This window comes from Brienomyrus brachyistius, chromosome 16 (assembly GCF_023856365.1).
Source record: "Brienomyrus brachyistius isolate T26 chromosome 16, BBRACH_0.4, whole genome shotgun sequence".
NCBI classification, from domain to species: Eukaryota; Metazoa; Chordata; class Actinopteri; order Osteoglossiformes; family Mormyridae; genus Brienomyrus; species Brienomyrus brachyistius.
In genome coordinates, this window is record NC_064548.1 from 10568301 (window position 1) to 10582879 (window position 14579).

The window sequence follows — 14579 nt, forward strand, 5'->3', positions numbered from 1 at the left end:
AATATTACTTAGTTACACAATTTGTTCATTTAGCTACTGTGCAAACTAAGGCACCGACAACCAATCAAAATGCGGATGACTGAATTCAGAAATTCGTGTGTATTTATTATTTTTAAAAGTATTTTTGAAATTACAAATGCATGATTTACTTTGCATAACACATGTTATCGGGATAACATCACTGCGGATTTCAGTGTAATATAATGTAATCGCTATAACTGCTGTTATCGTTTTAATTATCTGAATTGCTTATGGTTGCTTTATAGCACCCAGCGCTAAACATTTTTTTTACTGATGTTCAGTGAGATTCTGTCGCAATGCAGTTTGCGGGTATATTGGTCTCTCTGTAGGCAATATTAATAAACGTTTTTCCCTCATTCCCTGAGCAAACCAATACATACTTATGCAAATTCTTCCTTAAAACATGCAACAGCATTGTCATGGCGCCAACGTAGTTGTTCCATTAAAATGTGACGGTAATATTACTTATAACCTCCGTGACAAGATGTACACACAACCAGCAGTTTTTTTTTCAATCCTACTGTAAAAGACCAAGTATTACTGCTTGCCCAGCTATCAGTCCAAATGTTAATCCTGGAGCATGTATGCATTTTAATCAGTGGCTTCGATGACGCCTCCTAAAACGTACATTTAATGTTTTATAACCGACTGTTTTTATTAAGGTTGCGTTAATTTCTTCTTTAGCTCTTCCCTCTTGGCATGGCTGTAATCGAGCGTGAAAGACTGATCCCCTTGTAGGAAAAAAAGATGGAAACGTGCCAGGACCCGCCCTGGAACCAGCACCTTACCGAGAAGACAAGTGCGCCTCCTTCATCGCTGTTTGGCTTATTCATAGTCAGGGGTTTGGGTTTGGCTGTTTTTAAAAAGGCAAGCCTACTCTGAAGTTGATCAGTCTGCTTTTGAAAAGTTCTCCAGAGGGGAAAGTATTGGAATCTGTTTCAGAGGGGAGAGAAAACAAAAATCCAAATTTAGGATTTTTTTAGTAAAGATTTTCCTTTGCTTGCATACAGGACATCATTTCAATATAAAGGATCTGTTTAGGGTATTCCCCAATATTAACAAAAAAATTGGATTTTTTTTTCTGTTGTAAAAAGGGAGAACTCTTCTCCACGTTCAGATCATTTTGAACCATTATAGACATCTAAGCTGCATTATAAGCAAACTGCATCAGAAGAGAAAATACACAGGTGCGCGTGGATGCTCCCTCGTTTCCTAAGGGTCTGCCTAGATCTGTTTTTTTTTAATCTGATGACCGGAGGTGCCAAGCACATCCATTGATTCGTCTTACCACACTCTTTTGGTTTGTTCTTTTTCTGAGAAGAATATGCTATTCGTTTTTTTCCTGCTGGTGACATTTTTCTTGGGACTGTCCCGGTGCCTGGGCTCCTATGTCCCCTGCGAGCCCTGTGATCAGAAAGCACTGTCCATGTGCCCTCCGGTGCCGGTCGGCTGCCAGCTGGTGAAGGAGCCGGGCTGCGGCTGCTGCCTGACCTGCGCTTTATCGGAGGGTCAGGCGTGCGGCGTTTACACCGGAACTTGCACACACGGGCTGCGCTGCCTGCCGCGGAGCGGGGAAGAGAAGCCGCTTCACGCCCTTCTCCACGGGAGAGGAGTGTGCACGAATGAGAAAGGACACAAACCGGCGCATCCAGCCGTAGGTAAGCAGACCTGATATAGCGCACATAATCTGCGCGATCCTCAGCCAATCGCACACTATTGTAACCTTTTTCATTGATAACATTTGTAATGCAAATGCGCTTTGTTTTCATAATATGCACTCCATCGCATTTGTTTTGGCGGAAACCACGTTGGAAACTGTTCTGATTTCTTGCCTTTTAAAATCCCACCTTTCTTTAAATGTGCGAAACAGGTTCACCAGCTCAGTCCTACCTAAAGCGGTGCAAAAACGCTTGATGTTTCATGTGTATCTGCAAACGGCGTTTGTTTTCACTCACAATACAGCAGCGAGTATTATAGTTATTTCCCCCTACTACAGCCCCTTTGAAGTTTCCTTTCCTTCTGTATGCCTCGTTTTATTCCGTCACACTAAAGTTTACGTAGGCTACATGGGTATACAGTAACAACAGCACAGCTGAATGTCCTCTACAAAATGTATATATAGAGAGATGTTCACGTATATTTAGCACATTGTAGGCATATAGGTAGAAATGTTGCCGTTACTTTGCAACCGAAACTTGCTATAGATAGAAGCACGTGCGAGAAGTGGGGCATTTGCATGTCATAAAAATGATATTAAGGTTATAAATTAGTTTTGTGAGCAGAACGTCTCTGTATATTCTTATGCAATGTATATATAGTCTTATGTAAGAGCGCAGCATACCGTTCGTAGTTTCGGTTCAGCCATTCAGTGTGCGTACGGGTAGCCTATATGGGTATCTAAATCCAGGGAATTAGTAAATATGGCGAGATTAACTTGAAACCCGTTTTTAATTTCACCCCATGCCATTAGATTAGTCTGTATCACGAATGTCTGCCTAGATATCTGACAAGGCTGCATTCCCTGTCGTCAGGACTGATTGAGGAAAATGGAGAATCGGAACGATTCTAAATAATCACTATTTATTTGATTGAAATTTGGTTGTAACAATTTTACGATCAAAGATATTGTGATGTTATGTTTACTACCATAGTCGCCGCCCTGAGAATAGTATCGATCGGTACTTTCTTATTGTAGTGAGCATGTGAAAGGGCTGGTATGAAGATGTTATTAAAGTGAATGAAGAAGCTGTTTCCCCGGGGCGGTGAATCTTGGCTGGCCTGAATTTGGATTTATATCTTCTGGTGGTGTTGCAAGTCAGATAACTGTTCAGAGATTATATCTGTAAGGAGGAGGGTGATGATGGGGTGTGTGTCAGTGTGTGCATGTAGGAGGATAGCGGTAGGCGGCAGGGAGCCAAATTGAAGCGCTAAATAATTAGCAGTAGATAAAAATCTGATTTAGCGACAAGAATACCGACTGATCCCATGGAGGCTACAGGATTTATACTAACCGCAAAATGTGGGTGATCCTGAAAAGGGTTTATTACATACATGTTATGTGTTTCCGTCTCAGACCGTCAAAACAGTATTACATGTGTCCCTTTCTTAGATTCTGCACACCTAGGAAACTCTCCGGATGTTATTCATGTATTCAGCAGTGATTTTGTATATATGTATTTCTGTGTTCCTGGCATTGTTCTCTCAAGGCTGAATTTCGGTAGTTTTGAAAGGGTTACTTCTGTCTGAGTCAGGAGCACTCCACCCCCAACCCCCCACGCCCCCCCGCCACCCCGAGGCAACATCAACACATAAAACAGCAGGGCGATCGCAGTTGACGTGTTTTAGAAGCACTGCCGTTTAGAAACGAGACATCACAGCTGCGCAGCGATAAATATTGTGACTATAATCATGTTTTCTTTGCATATTATCCCAGGCCCTGCGCGCACTTTATGCCGTGGAGCATTTCTCTTTGTCTGAAATCCGCAACGCGGTGGCGCTGCAGTGATTCAGCAGAATGTTTCTGGAGCGCCGTCTTTCAGGCCACGGATAGATTTAGAAAGGTGCTTCTCGTTTCCTGTGGGGGGTTCTGTTTCAACCCACTTTTTACCAGACACACGAGAGGTCGAATGTCCCCGACCATGTGGCCAGGAGAGAGGATAACACTGGGGATGGATTTAAAGGACAGAATTTCCTGCCCGTTTCTTATTCTTCTTGGCAGTTAGTAATAGAGGCGTTTTTTTTTTCTTTTCATTTTACCTGCTACAGTTTCATTCTCCTTTAATGGACACTGAGCACCCTGTTAAATACAAACGTATACTGATATCTGAAATTCTTTATGAATGTAATATGTAGTAAAAGAGTCTGTCTAGTACTCATCTTAAAAACAAAATAATAATAATAATAATAATAATAATAATAATAGCAGTGGAACGCCAGATTAAGCGAGTTTGTTGAACTGCAACTTCCTGTGTCTGTAGCTGTTTTAGTGCTCTGTAATTTGTGAACAGTGCTGTCATCCACTGCTTTGGGCTCTTTTCAACCGAGGTGACCCGATTTTATCATCTGTCTAGCTGTCGACTTCGCGACCCACACCAGAGGCACTGTCACGGGGGGCTGGGAACATCACAGTCCTGGGAACTGCCACCAGAAGATATTACTTCATTGCAGCCCGCCCCTGCCCCCCCCCCCCCCCGCACACACACAGAGAAACACACACACACACACCCAAGACGTTGAAAGAATGTGCTGTTAGATACGTGCTGTTACATTTTGATTTTTGCTAAAGGAACCAATCACACTTTGAAGGACCTTTCTGGAGAAGCGCGAGATGTTAAACGGGGCCTTTAAATTCTCCATGGCGTGCTTGTCTTCTGGTCTCATTCCAGTTGCTCATACTCAGAATTTATGTCAGACCACAAGGCTGCAGTAAGTCACCGCAATAAAAAGAGGCGGAGTCTCACTTGTCACTTTGCCTGCACAGTGTTTCAGGGTGTGTGTATGGGGTGGGGGGGGTGGGGGGGGGGATTGGCACCTTCACCCCAGTGTTCAAACCTTCCTGCCAAAATGTCAGCAGTGCTTACATTTGAATCCATATGTTAATCATTTGACTTATGATGAAATGTGGCTACCACTCATTCAGATGCAGTACTACTCATTCAGATGCAGTACCACTCATTCAGATGCAGTACTACTCATTCAGATGCAGTACCACTCATTCGGATGCAGTACCACTCATTCGGATGCAGTACCACTCATTCGGATGCAGTGGTGCAATCCTTCGCGCAGTAAAATGCTGCATTTCCCACTTTTCTCAGATATTACATTATGCTGTATATACAAAATTCTTATTCCCCGATCGTGTTGTGCAGTCATTTCAAAAGTAAACATTCTTGTTTTTTTTTTCCTCTAACAGGATTCTCCTGACAGAGTTATACAGATTGAACATGTAGGTATAGTGCAGCCGTCACTAAAAAGTGACGATCGGGGCAGGTCTGCTTCACTGCCGCTGTGTCGCTCACCACTGGCAGCCCCCATGAAGTACGTGAACAGAGAATCTCTTTGCCGTGCTTGAAGGATGCTCCCCTGCGACGTCCTTCCCCGTAATCACGTGTTATTGTGAGTTACACTTGGAGGATGAGTAACATCTGTGAGAAATCATTCTGAAAGCGCTGCAGGCATGTGAATCTGAGGCAGCATCGTCATACTAGACAGCATATGTGAGCTGGGCATACCAGTATGGGTTCCGTTCCTGGCCAGTTGGGAATGCTCAGGAGTGTGCAGTTTGTCACTGGGATCGATACCGAGATGGCTGGCTTGCCATCCAGTCTTTTTTCTAAGCTCGGGGCCATTCTCCTGCATCTCTCCTGTCCTCCTCTATAGAAATGAAATGACATTTTATCAGTCAGTCCTAACCCTAACTCCAACCCCCCCCATCTATGGACGTGTTCTCTGAGCCACGTGGTTTTGACATCAGCCGGTGTAGAAACTCTTATGACGGGAAGTCAGACCTCAGGTCCCGCTTGGTGGTTGGCTGGCCGTCGACAGGGATTCTGGGAATGGGAGTTTGTTGGGCTCTGTGGGAAAGCCCAAATCCAGGCATGGGAAGTCCAGAAAGAGATATGCACAAGGGGATGCATGGTCGTGGGGATGACCTCCCATATGTGGCTGTCTTCTTCACGCTTCGTAAACATGTCCTGGGAGGAGTCTTTGCAAGGGGCATCCTCAGCTACAACCTGTGCTCTCCAGTGAAGAGCAAGAAACCTGAAGCATCAAACCTAAACTGTACAATGATTCTCTGAAAACCACGTTCTTGCTATTTTTAACTTGGCAGCAGTAAGTTTTTGGACAAAGTGCGAGTAGGAAACTGGTTTGATAGCAATTCTTAATCGTTTTCTCATGCCTTAAATAAAATGATTACTTCCTCAGAGGCACTGGCCTTTCAGTTCTCATTGTGAACAGACCACGCGGATTAGGAATGTGGGGGGAGCTGGAAGGAAGGAAACATCAGTACCAGTCTTCAGGATCTGCAGACTGATTGAAGAGCAACATCGCACAGAACATCGTGTGGGATGCAGTGAGGAAATCTCTGGTGGGGGAGATGTCTCTGAATACTTATCATGCAAATAACTGGCTCTCGGAGATGAAATGATCATTTACCAAGATACGTGGTGGGGTGTTGCCAGGAGATACTTCGCAGACATGTCCAGTTAAGGTGATACATGGGCTGGCTTATTCCAGAGAAGCTTCAGAGAAATCCTGCATTGGGCATGTTCTGCAGTATTTAAATGCAGTGATCAATGGGAATTTGTTGCCAGTGATTAGCTGTACGAAGTTGGGGCCTGGTGTGTCAGCTAATAATGCCATGTACATAAGCCCACCGAGGAGGAATCTTTAGGTTGTTTGCTGTAGGATTTCGTCTTGTTTTGGTTGCCGCGCCATATTGTGCACTGGGCTGTGGGTCTTTTCATGGTACATGGCTATGAGGAACTGGTTGCCAAACATCCCATTTATTTCTCTTGAGTCATATGTGTAGCGATGATAAGCCCAATAAAATGTATCTCTAACATAAAACTAATTTCCTAATTTGCCTCCAGGGATCAATAAAGTAACATCGCATCTGTCATCGCAAATCTCAAATTCTAGCCATTCCTCCGGCTCCGCTGTGCCTAGGCTAGTATTACGCCTCACATGGCATTTCTTCATGCACGGCGCATTTAAGCCGGTTGCAGGAGCCGCGTTCATGTGGCGCCGCCATTGCGCAATATCAGCTGGCATTATATTAATGAAGATCAGGGCAAGGATTAGAAAGGAAGGGATCAGCTTTCTTTATTAGTCTTCGGACAGTCGAGATCTTAAGATATTCATTAAGTATAATTGCCCCGTGCACAGGTTAATATTTAAATAGAATTGTATCAGGTACACCTCCTTCTCCTGGATGGGACCTCTTGTCTTTATGGAAACTTCAGAGCAGGGGGGGCGAGAGAGAGAGGGAGAGAGAGATAGACAGAAATACCATTTCAGCTTCAATTCCAAAGCTCATTTGAATAGAGCCACTGCATGTGATACCACTATCCTGGCAATCACCCAAAATCTTGGCAGTGTTTCAGATGTTAAACACAGCCTTGCTAAGCTTTCTTTACAAGCAGGGCAGGCCGAGCATGGAAAAAATGAGCTCTGTGCTTACACTGAGCAATCAGCCCAAAAAAACAAGAAGATGGAGGTTGCAGGAAGGGGGGGGCATTGTTACCAACCTTTCACTGTGGTTTTATTGTTTGTTGCAGACTCCAGCCCAGTGAATTCAATGTTCTTGTATTCCTGTGACATGCCAGATGCATCCACCAGAAGACTAGGGCCCATTATTAAGCTCACTTATGTTTAGCTGAAATGGATGGAGGCCTGTGCAGTTATCCCCCCCCACACACCCCCCAGCACTGAAGCCAGCATTTCAAAATCCTGAGAATCCAGTTCGACTGCAGTTAAACCACCGTGGCCTGTTCCCTGAGGTCTCCTTGGTGTCCAGTTAGATGCTTCTGGTCTGTCATACCCCCCCCCCCCCAAAATAGAAATACCCCAGTAAAAGCCCAGAGTAAAAGCTGTTTGTTTATCATTCAGAAGCGAGGTATCAGGACCTTCCTTCGCCGTGCTCTGTGGGAGCCGGTTTGTTCCGATTATTTTTATCGACCCCTCAGCTGTCCGCTGATATCTCGCATCCGTCTAAGCAACAATACTTGGCGCGATGGTGGCGGGCGTTCCGGCCAGACTCCGCCCGCACACCACTATACTGTCGGATTTCCTTACTGGATAAATATAACCACAGTCATCCACTGGCGCTGGTCTTGCACTGGCAGAGCCCCCAGTTATTTCAGTGCATGCTATACAATAAAAGAGTGGGTTCTGCACTGCTTGTTGCTGTGGCCTCAGGCAACCTCAGGTTGGGGGGTGTAGTCTTCGCTGGGGGATTGTGGGACCACGTCAAAGCCTTCGCTCGTTGACTTGGAGGAGGAAGAGGAGGAGTAGCAGTAGGGACCTTCTGTTCCTTTGCCACTCACAGTGGCCTGTGACCTTACGGAGAGACAGGTGGAGATCAGGTAGGAGTTTCCTCAGATAGCTTCAGGATCAGGGAGCACTGACATGTTGGTAGGAGAGTAAATAAATTACCCTAGCAATTAGCATATTTCACATAATCTTAGCATTAAAATAACGTGAGGCATTCGCACGGACGTGCTCCGTTTAGTGTAAGGTTGTATGATGAGGCAGATTTTAAAAAGGGATTATAAAAAGCAATGTAAAAATCAAAGTAAGGAAACTTTGTAGCCCCTCAGCCTCAGTGGCTAATCATTTTAACTGTATCCGCGGTTCCTCCTGAACCACGGATACAATTACCATCCAGCCTTGGATTTGTCCACCGTCCGCCTGGGTCCGCGGTTGCCATGGTACCTTGTTTGTCAAAGCTTCAAAGAGCCTTAGTATGGTTTAAAGCTGTAAAAGATTCTTTGAAAAGCCAGTTTGCATTTTCTACTGAAAATGCTTGTCAGACCAGTTTTTTAAAGCAAAGCAGGGGAGCTGTTGGCCAGTCCAGATATTCCAATATTCCAGAGCTATTCTAGTGATGTATATGCTGAATGCATAAAGAATCCCGCTTGGAATCCTGTAGGAAATTAATCCACCCGTCACACAGTCAGAGAAGCAACCACAAAGCATCCGACATCGCCTTAGCTGTCAAATCTACGTTGATACAACCGTGTGCCTCAGCTCGAGTGGAAGGCCAACCTATTGTTATGGGGCAATAAAATACTGGTGACCTTGTTCGTCTTTGAGTGGCATTACAGCACGCCGTAGGTCCAAGAGCGAGTGCGTGTAGACTGACGAGGGGTTGATCAGCAGCAGAGATGCCCTTAACAAATGCAAAGGCTCCCCCTGGTGGCAAAAGAAGCTCTTTTTCAGAATGATTTGAAAAGACAGGTCTCAGCAAGAAATAGTGAGAAATACAGTTGTTTGTTTTTCGATGCGGTGGAATATATTGGTTGTCTTATTTATTTATTTGCCTTTATTAAGTGGACACTTTCAAAGCAATGTACATTTGAGGAAACAGGGTCAACTAGTCCCTGCAGCAGTTGGAGTTAAGGGTCTTACTCAGTGGCTCAAAAGAGAAATCACTTTGTAGGCCATGGGATTTGAACCAACGACCTTCTGATCATTTCTGATTAAATAGTCCATGTATGACGTTCTGTTGCACAGACCGGGAGTCCCGGGAGCATGAAGACACAGTGACAACTGAGATGACAGTGGACAAGCCCGTCATGCCCAAAGTGCCACTGTACGCCAAAGACCCCATCACAAGCAAGAAGGCGCAGGCCATGCGCAAGGATAAGAAGCGGCAGCAGGAGAAGCTGAGGTCCATGGGTCACACCGACTACGCCCCACTCCCCATCGACAAGCATGAGCCAGAGTTTGTAAGCACGCCGCTTGCCGTTTCAGGAATCACCGATACAAGTCAGAAGGCTGGTTCCCCAGATCGTGGTTCTAACTGGCAGCTTCTACATCTGAATTTTACAGGGTCCATGCAGAAGAAAACTGGACGGGATCATTCAGAGAATGAAGGACACGTCTCGCGTCATGGCCCTCTCCTTGTACCTTCCTAACTGTGACAGGAAGGGATTCTTCAAACGCAAGCAGGTCTGGACCTCAACTTTAACGCAACTGGATTTAGGCACTTGTCGACATTTAATGTCATTAATTTGCAGATGCAATCAATCTAAGAAATTGCATATATGTAGACCCTAACTTAGTTACCAGCCGTTTTCTTAAACCCCCCCCCCCCCCCCGCCCCCCTTCATCGCATGTTTTTCCCCACAGTGCAAGCCCTCCCGTGGTCGCAAGCGTGGCATCTGCTGGTGCGTGGACAAGTATGGAGTTCAGCTCCCTGGCACGGACTACAGTGGTGGTGACATCCAATGCAAAGACCTGGAGAGTGGGAGCAACATCAACGAGTGAGGACCCACTGCCTGAACCAGGGCCCGCCTCCTTCCTTCTCACCCATCCACCCACCAGTCACTTTGAGATTTGAAATGCAAAACAAACAAAAAAAACGAGTAAAGCTGAAAAACGCCGAACCTTTCTGACTGTGCGCTCATCTCTAAATAGCCGGATTCCAGCCAGGCCTGTAATATGGCCCCTCTGAAAAGAGGTGCAAATGATTTGTAAAAAAATATATATGTATACATATATTTATATATTTTTTATAGAGGCTGGGGATTGAGCACCAAACTGTACATCATTAAAGTTAAGCTAATGCATCAAGAATACAGAATTAGACGCATCTACGATTAACGGGGCTGTCTTGGTCTTTCACATCTCTAACTAGTGTGGTATCAGAAGAGATAGCAGGAACTCTTACGTTGGCAGAATGATTTGGCTTTATGTTTGTTTGTTCCTTAAAAAAAGAACAAAAATAAACACATGAGGTATGGATCTGCTGATACAATTCTCACTATCCAGGTGTTGGTCCTGTCAGAGCACTTAATCGTAGGGAACCTCATTTGCTTGGAAATGTGTATCTTTTGCTAGGGTCAGTGTATGTGCGTGCTTGTGCACATGTAAATGTGTGCGTGGTTGACTCCCCCGAAGAATGTTTTTATTTTTATTCCTGTCAGCAGCCCCTCCAGCCAGCCGCCCTGGCTGCAGAGAGGGGGCGCTCTCATTTTTCGCCCATAAACGAGGCATTTCTGGAAGTAAGGCCCGTAGGCTGAGCATAAACAGCGACTTGTTGTGGACAAACAGTTTTAAGTGACTCTATGACTCTGTAGCTAGCCTAATACGCCAACTGTGCCTATGTAAACTGACGCTGCCATTGCTGTGTGACACACTCGGGCTTCAGCAGAGAACGCCGCTGCTGGTGAGGCAGGGTAATCGGCAGACTCTGGGATTTTCCGGCGGACAGCGCGGGGTAGCCGTTTCTTAAACGCAGAGGAACATCCTGGAATCGACATCAAACAAAAGCGACTACATCAAACGAACGTCAGCATGGGTTTGCGTGAGGGTCGCTATGGCGACCTGAGAATTTCGAAACTGCGTCCGCCATCGGCATCGCTCTCTCTGTTTCCTGTGTTCTGGGTGTTGGTCTGATCTTATTTTTTTTTTTTGACTGTCTTCTTTTCCTTCAGTGAAGTAATATCCACCCATTTGAGCCGTGTTTCTTAAGACCTGGATGCTGAAAGGGTGCAACCTTGATAAACTAGTTTTAAAAGTGGATTCATGAATGTTTTGTCTTTTTATAAAAAAGAAGTGGAAAAAAACATGACAGTACTGGTGCTTGAGAGAGGAACTTATATTTTAGTTTGAAAACTATGCAAAATATAAATAATTTGCATGGTCCCATCCACCATGTCACGACTGAGGGAATCTGATTTGAATTCAGAACCTTGGTCAACCCCCCCCCACCCCCCGTCCTTCTCAGCTGGTCCATCACAGCCAACTCTCATCATGGTCTTGATACTCTACACAGTAAATCTTCAAAGCAGCACCTGACTCGCTCATAATACTAGGAATCCAGGGCGATTTCTAAAGCATCACCTGTGTAACAAATGTACAAGTCACTGCAAGCCCCTTTAATATGAGGCCGCAGTTGCGAATGTAAAATGTTTTACTATATACGCAAATACATTTGTGTAGCGATTTACATATACATAGACACCAAAAGGACTTGCTAATATTGTACGTAAGTGAGGAGTCAAATTCCGGTTTCAGTCGACTTGGTAGTTATTCCGCTGTCACCAATGTACTCCAAGGCAAAGAAAAGGAGGGTCTGAGTAATTTCTAGTTTTGAAACTGAGATGTATGGACAGATGTTCTAGTGTTTGGATGGCTGGATGTAACTGATGCATAAAACCGATGATGTGAGAGAACGATTCAAGGGTTGCACCCCCGTATGAAGCTGTACATCAGTAGAAATGTAGAGCGGCTTGGCTATTTCGCTTTCTGTGCTGCCGTGTATTCAGAAAAGAACAGGACATGTTTCTCTGATGGACTGCGTGCAATTAGAGATCCTGTTTCAGTAATTTTAGGGTTTAACGTTATGATCGATTAAGCGGTCATAATTAATTTAAAGGCAGGACAAACGTCGTTGTAGCGCATTTCGGAACTCTTGTCTGCAAAGTGTCGCAATGGCATGTAATCTGTGTGTTTTGTTAAAGGACAGCGAGCCATGAGCTGTTTTGTTCACTCAGCCCTGAATGGCAAATGGATTCTTCAGCGATAAGCTATGATTTTAGAAAACAGAGATCACTGACGTTTATATCTTTCTACCTTTCTGAGTTTGCTTGAAGTAAGCGGGGGGGGATGAATTCCAAATCCACCTCTGGGGTTTTTGTAAAAAAAATTAAATAAATAATGGGAAGAGATGCAGGAGTGCCGTGCATTATCCGAGTCACTGACACAGTCCTGGTCGGAACCGCGCCTCGTCATTTCGAAGGCAGCTTCACTTAACGATGGAACTGTACTAAAAACAGGAGACTGACCAGCTTTCGTTCGTTAGAGCTCTCTGACAGCATGCAACTGGATCTCACACTAAAGGAGGAGAAGCGGCCCTCTGCTTTGTGCAAGGACTCGCTTTAGTAGCTTTGACAGGGGCAGTGCAGCCTACGCCTGGCACCCAGAACAGACGTCAGATAGGGACAGTGGTAGTTCACACTTTACTAACCTCCGTCGGGACTTTGTTATGCACGCACGGCCTTCGAAAAGTGCACGCCTCGGCGTCAGTATAGGAGACGGCGTGAGTGCAGTGGGCAATGCTTTCATTACTGGGCCTTCACAGCGGGAAGACAGGAGTCACTACAGCAGGACATAGATACAGTTAGCTTCACAGACAAAGGGGTCTTCAGAATCTGAGGGCCAGGGAGGTACAAATCAGCATTGTGTCTCACACGCCCTTGATTATGCACCATCAGACTCCAATCCAATTCAAGACGCCAATGCACAATCTGGACCAGGTTTGAAGTTATATCAAACCTGTTATATGTGATGAGCTCTGAACTCTAAAATAAACCAATGTTTATAGTCTGGAGCCTGGAATGGTGCAGATTTGTACAATATTTGCGGATCGATCTCAGCTGAGATCGGAAATGCCCCCAACCCCAAAGCTAATTAAAATTCTACATTTGATTCGGTGTAATCACTGGTGTGGACAAATGCTGATTTTTAAGCTGCAATTTAAGCTGCCGTAAACTTTCCCTGTGTTTCATCAGATTCTGAGTCTCCTACCTGGTTAGACTAATGCAATAATCACAACTCATATTATGGTAGTAACTACAGTTTTGTTTCTGAATGCATAACTATTTTGGGAATAATGGAAACTCAAATGATTTGTTATGTAAATGTGACATGAACCGGCCCGTGAAATGAGACCCATTTATGACAGGAGGACCGTGAAAATGTTCAGCATTTGGAACTCTCAAAATTTTTAAAAAGAAGAAAAAAAAATTTAAATCTCAAATTATAAAGAAAGTGAATATCACTGTGTAATATTTATTCATTCAACTTGTAATTTATGTACTCTTTTAACCTTTGTCTTTTTTGGTATGACAAAGCATTTATTTAAATAAAGTTATGTATTCATTTAAAAGGAGTGGTAGTGTGTTTTCATGGGCTTATGGTTGCTTGTTCTCATCCAGGAAACACACTGACATGTCTACAAATCCTGGGATGACCAGCCTTGCAATAAAGGGAAAAACTGTGTCTTACACCAAACACTTATTTTGTGAAAATGGATATTTCAGAAAGTAAACCAGGTTAAATACCTATTTAGGCAGGCATCAGAAGTTTTCCATTTCGGTTTATGAACAAGGAACATCTTGGTCTAGTGTCTTAAGATTGGTTTCCCAACCACTATTATCTGCTGCCTGAAGACTAGAGGTTTTTTATTTAAAGAAACAATTAGGCTTAAGTACCACGTTCATGGGTTATTCACTTCAGACTTGATCTATATTGTAAATGCATGCAATGCAGTGTATGTAATGACCTTAGATATCAACATTGCAGAGTAATTGCTGCATCCCACAGTACAGCTTCCAGACCTCTACTTGACTCTATGCCATACAGCACTCATGTAAAGTTGGTAAACACAGATGAACATGTTTGTTCTTGCCTTGCAGGTCTCTGTGTACATTATTTCTGCATTGATACTCTTATTTTTTGCAGGTTGGTAGATAGATACAATGGTGGGTTAGACTGTAAATGAATACAGTGACAGTCAACAAGGACTGCACATTAAAAGGTATAAATTAACTGTGACATGTGCATAGAGGCAAGTCGTCAGAACTTGCGGGAAGGTTCCCCAGGAACAAGGGAGAATTTTAGGATGATGCAAGGGACAAACCAACCTAATACTGAAATGACTATGGAAACCAAATTACTCATCTGTGATGGGGTTTCTCATAGTCAGAAATACTTATCAACATAGTTAACATACTTACGATGCCAGAATACAGAGTTGGACATCTCTTGTTCTTAAGCCACACAATGTTCCAAACAACAGCAGTGAAAACTCGGCAATATCACCAATG

At 44.2% G+C, this 14579-nt stretch overlaps 1 protein-coding gene and 1 long non-coding RNA gene across 3 annotated transcripts; one reads left to right on the forward strand and one right to left on the reverse strand.

Annotated features, from left to right (window-relative positions):
- Nucleotides 1-919: 919 nt before the first annotated feature.
- Nucleotides 920-13639, forward strand: igfbp5b (insulin-like growth factor binding protein 5b). 2 transcript variants are annotated; one of them, XM_048978485.1, is made up of 4 exons: nt 920-1679; nt 9259-9473; nt 9577-9696; nt 9877-13639. In XM_048978485.1, exons 1-4 carry the CDS (start codon nt 1346-1348, stop codon nt 10012-10014), a joined length of 807 nt encoding a protein of 268 aa, XP_048834442.1. In that variant the 5' UTR covers nt 920-1345; the 3' UTR covers nt 10015-13639. The 2 variants fall into 2 exon arrangements, with proteins under 2 accessions (XP_048834442.1, XP_048834443.1); XM_048978486.1 differs by lacking the exon at nt 920-1679 and adding an exon at nt 7970-8108.
- LOC125709739 (uncharacterized) lies at nt 6822-7768 on the reverse strand. The gene is made up of 2 exons (XR_007382830.1): nt 7272-7768; nt 6822-6980 (listed from the first exon to the last, which is right to left on the reverse strand). It is a non-coding gene; the product is annotated as an uncharacterized LOC125709739 (long non-coding RNA).
- Nucleotides 13640-14579: the final 940 nt, after the last annotated feature.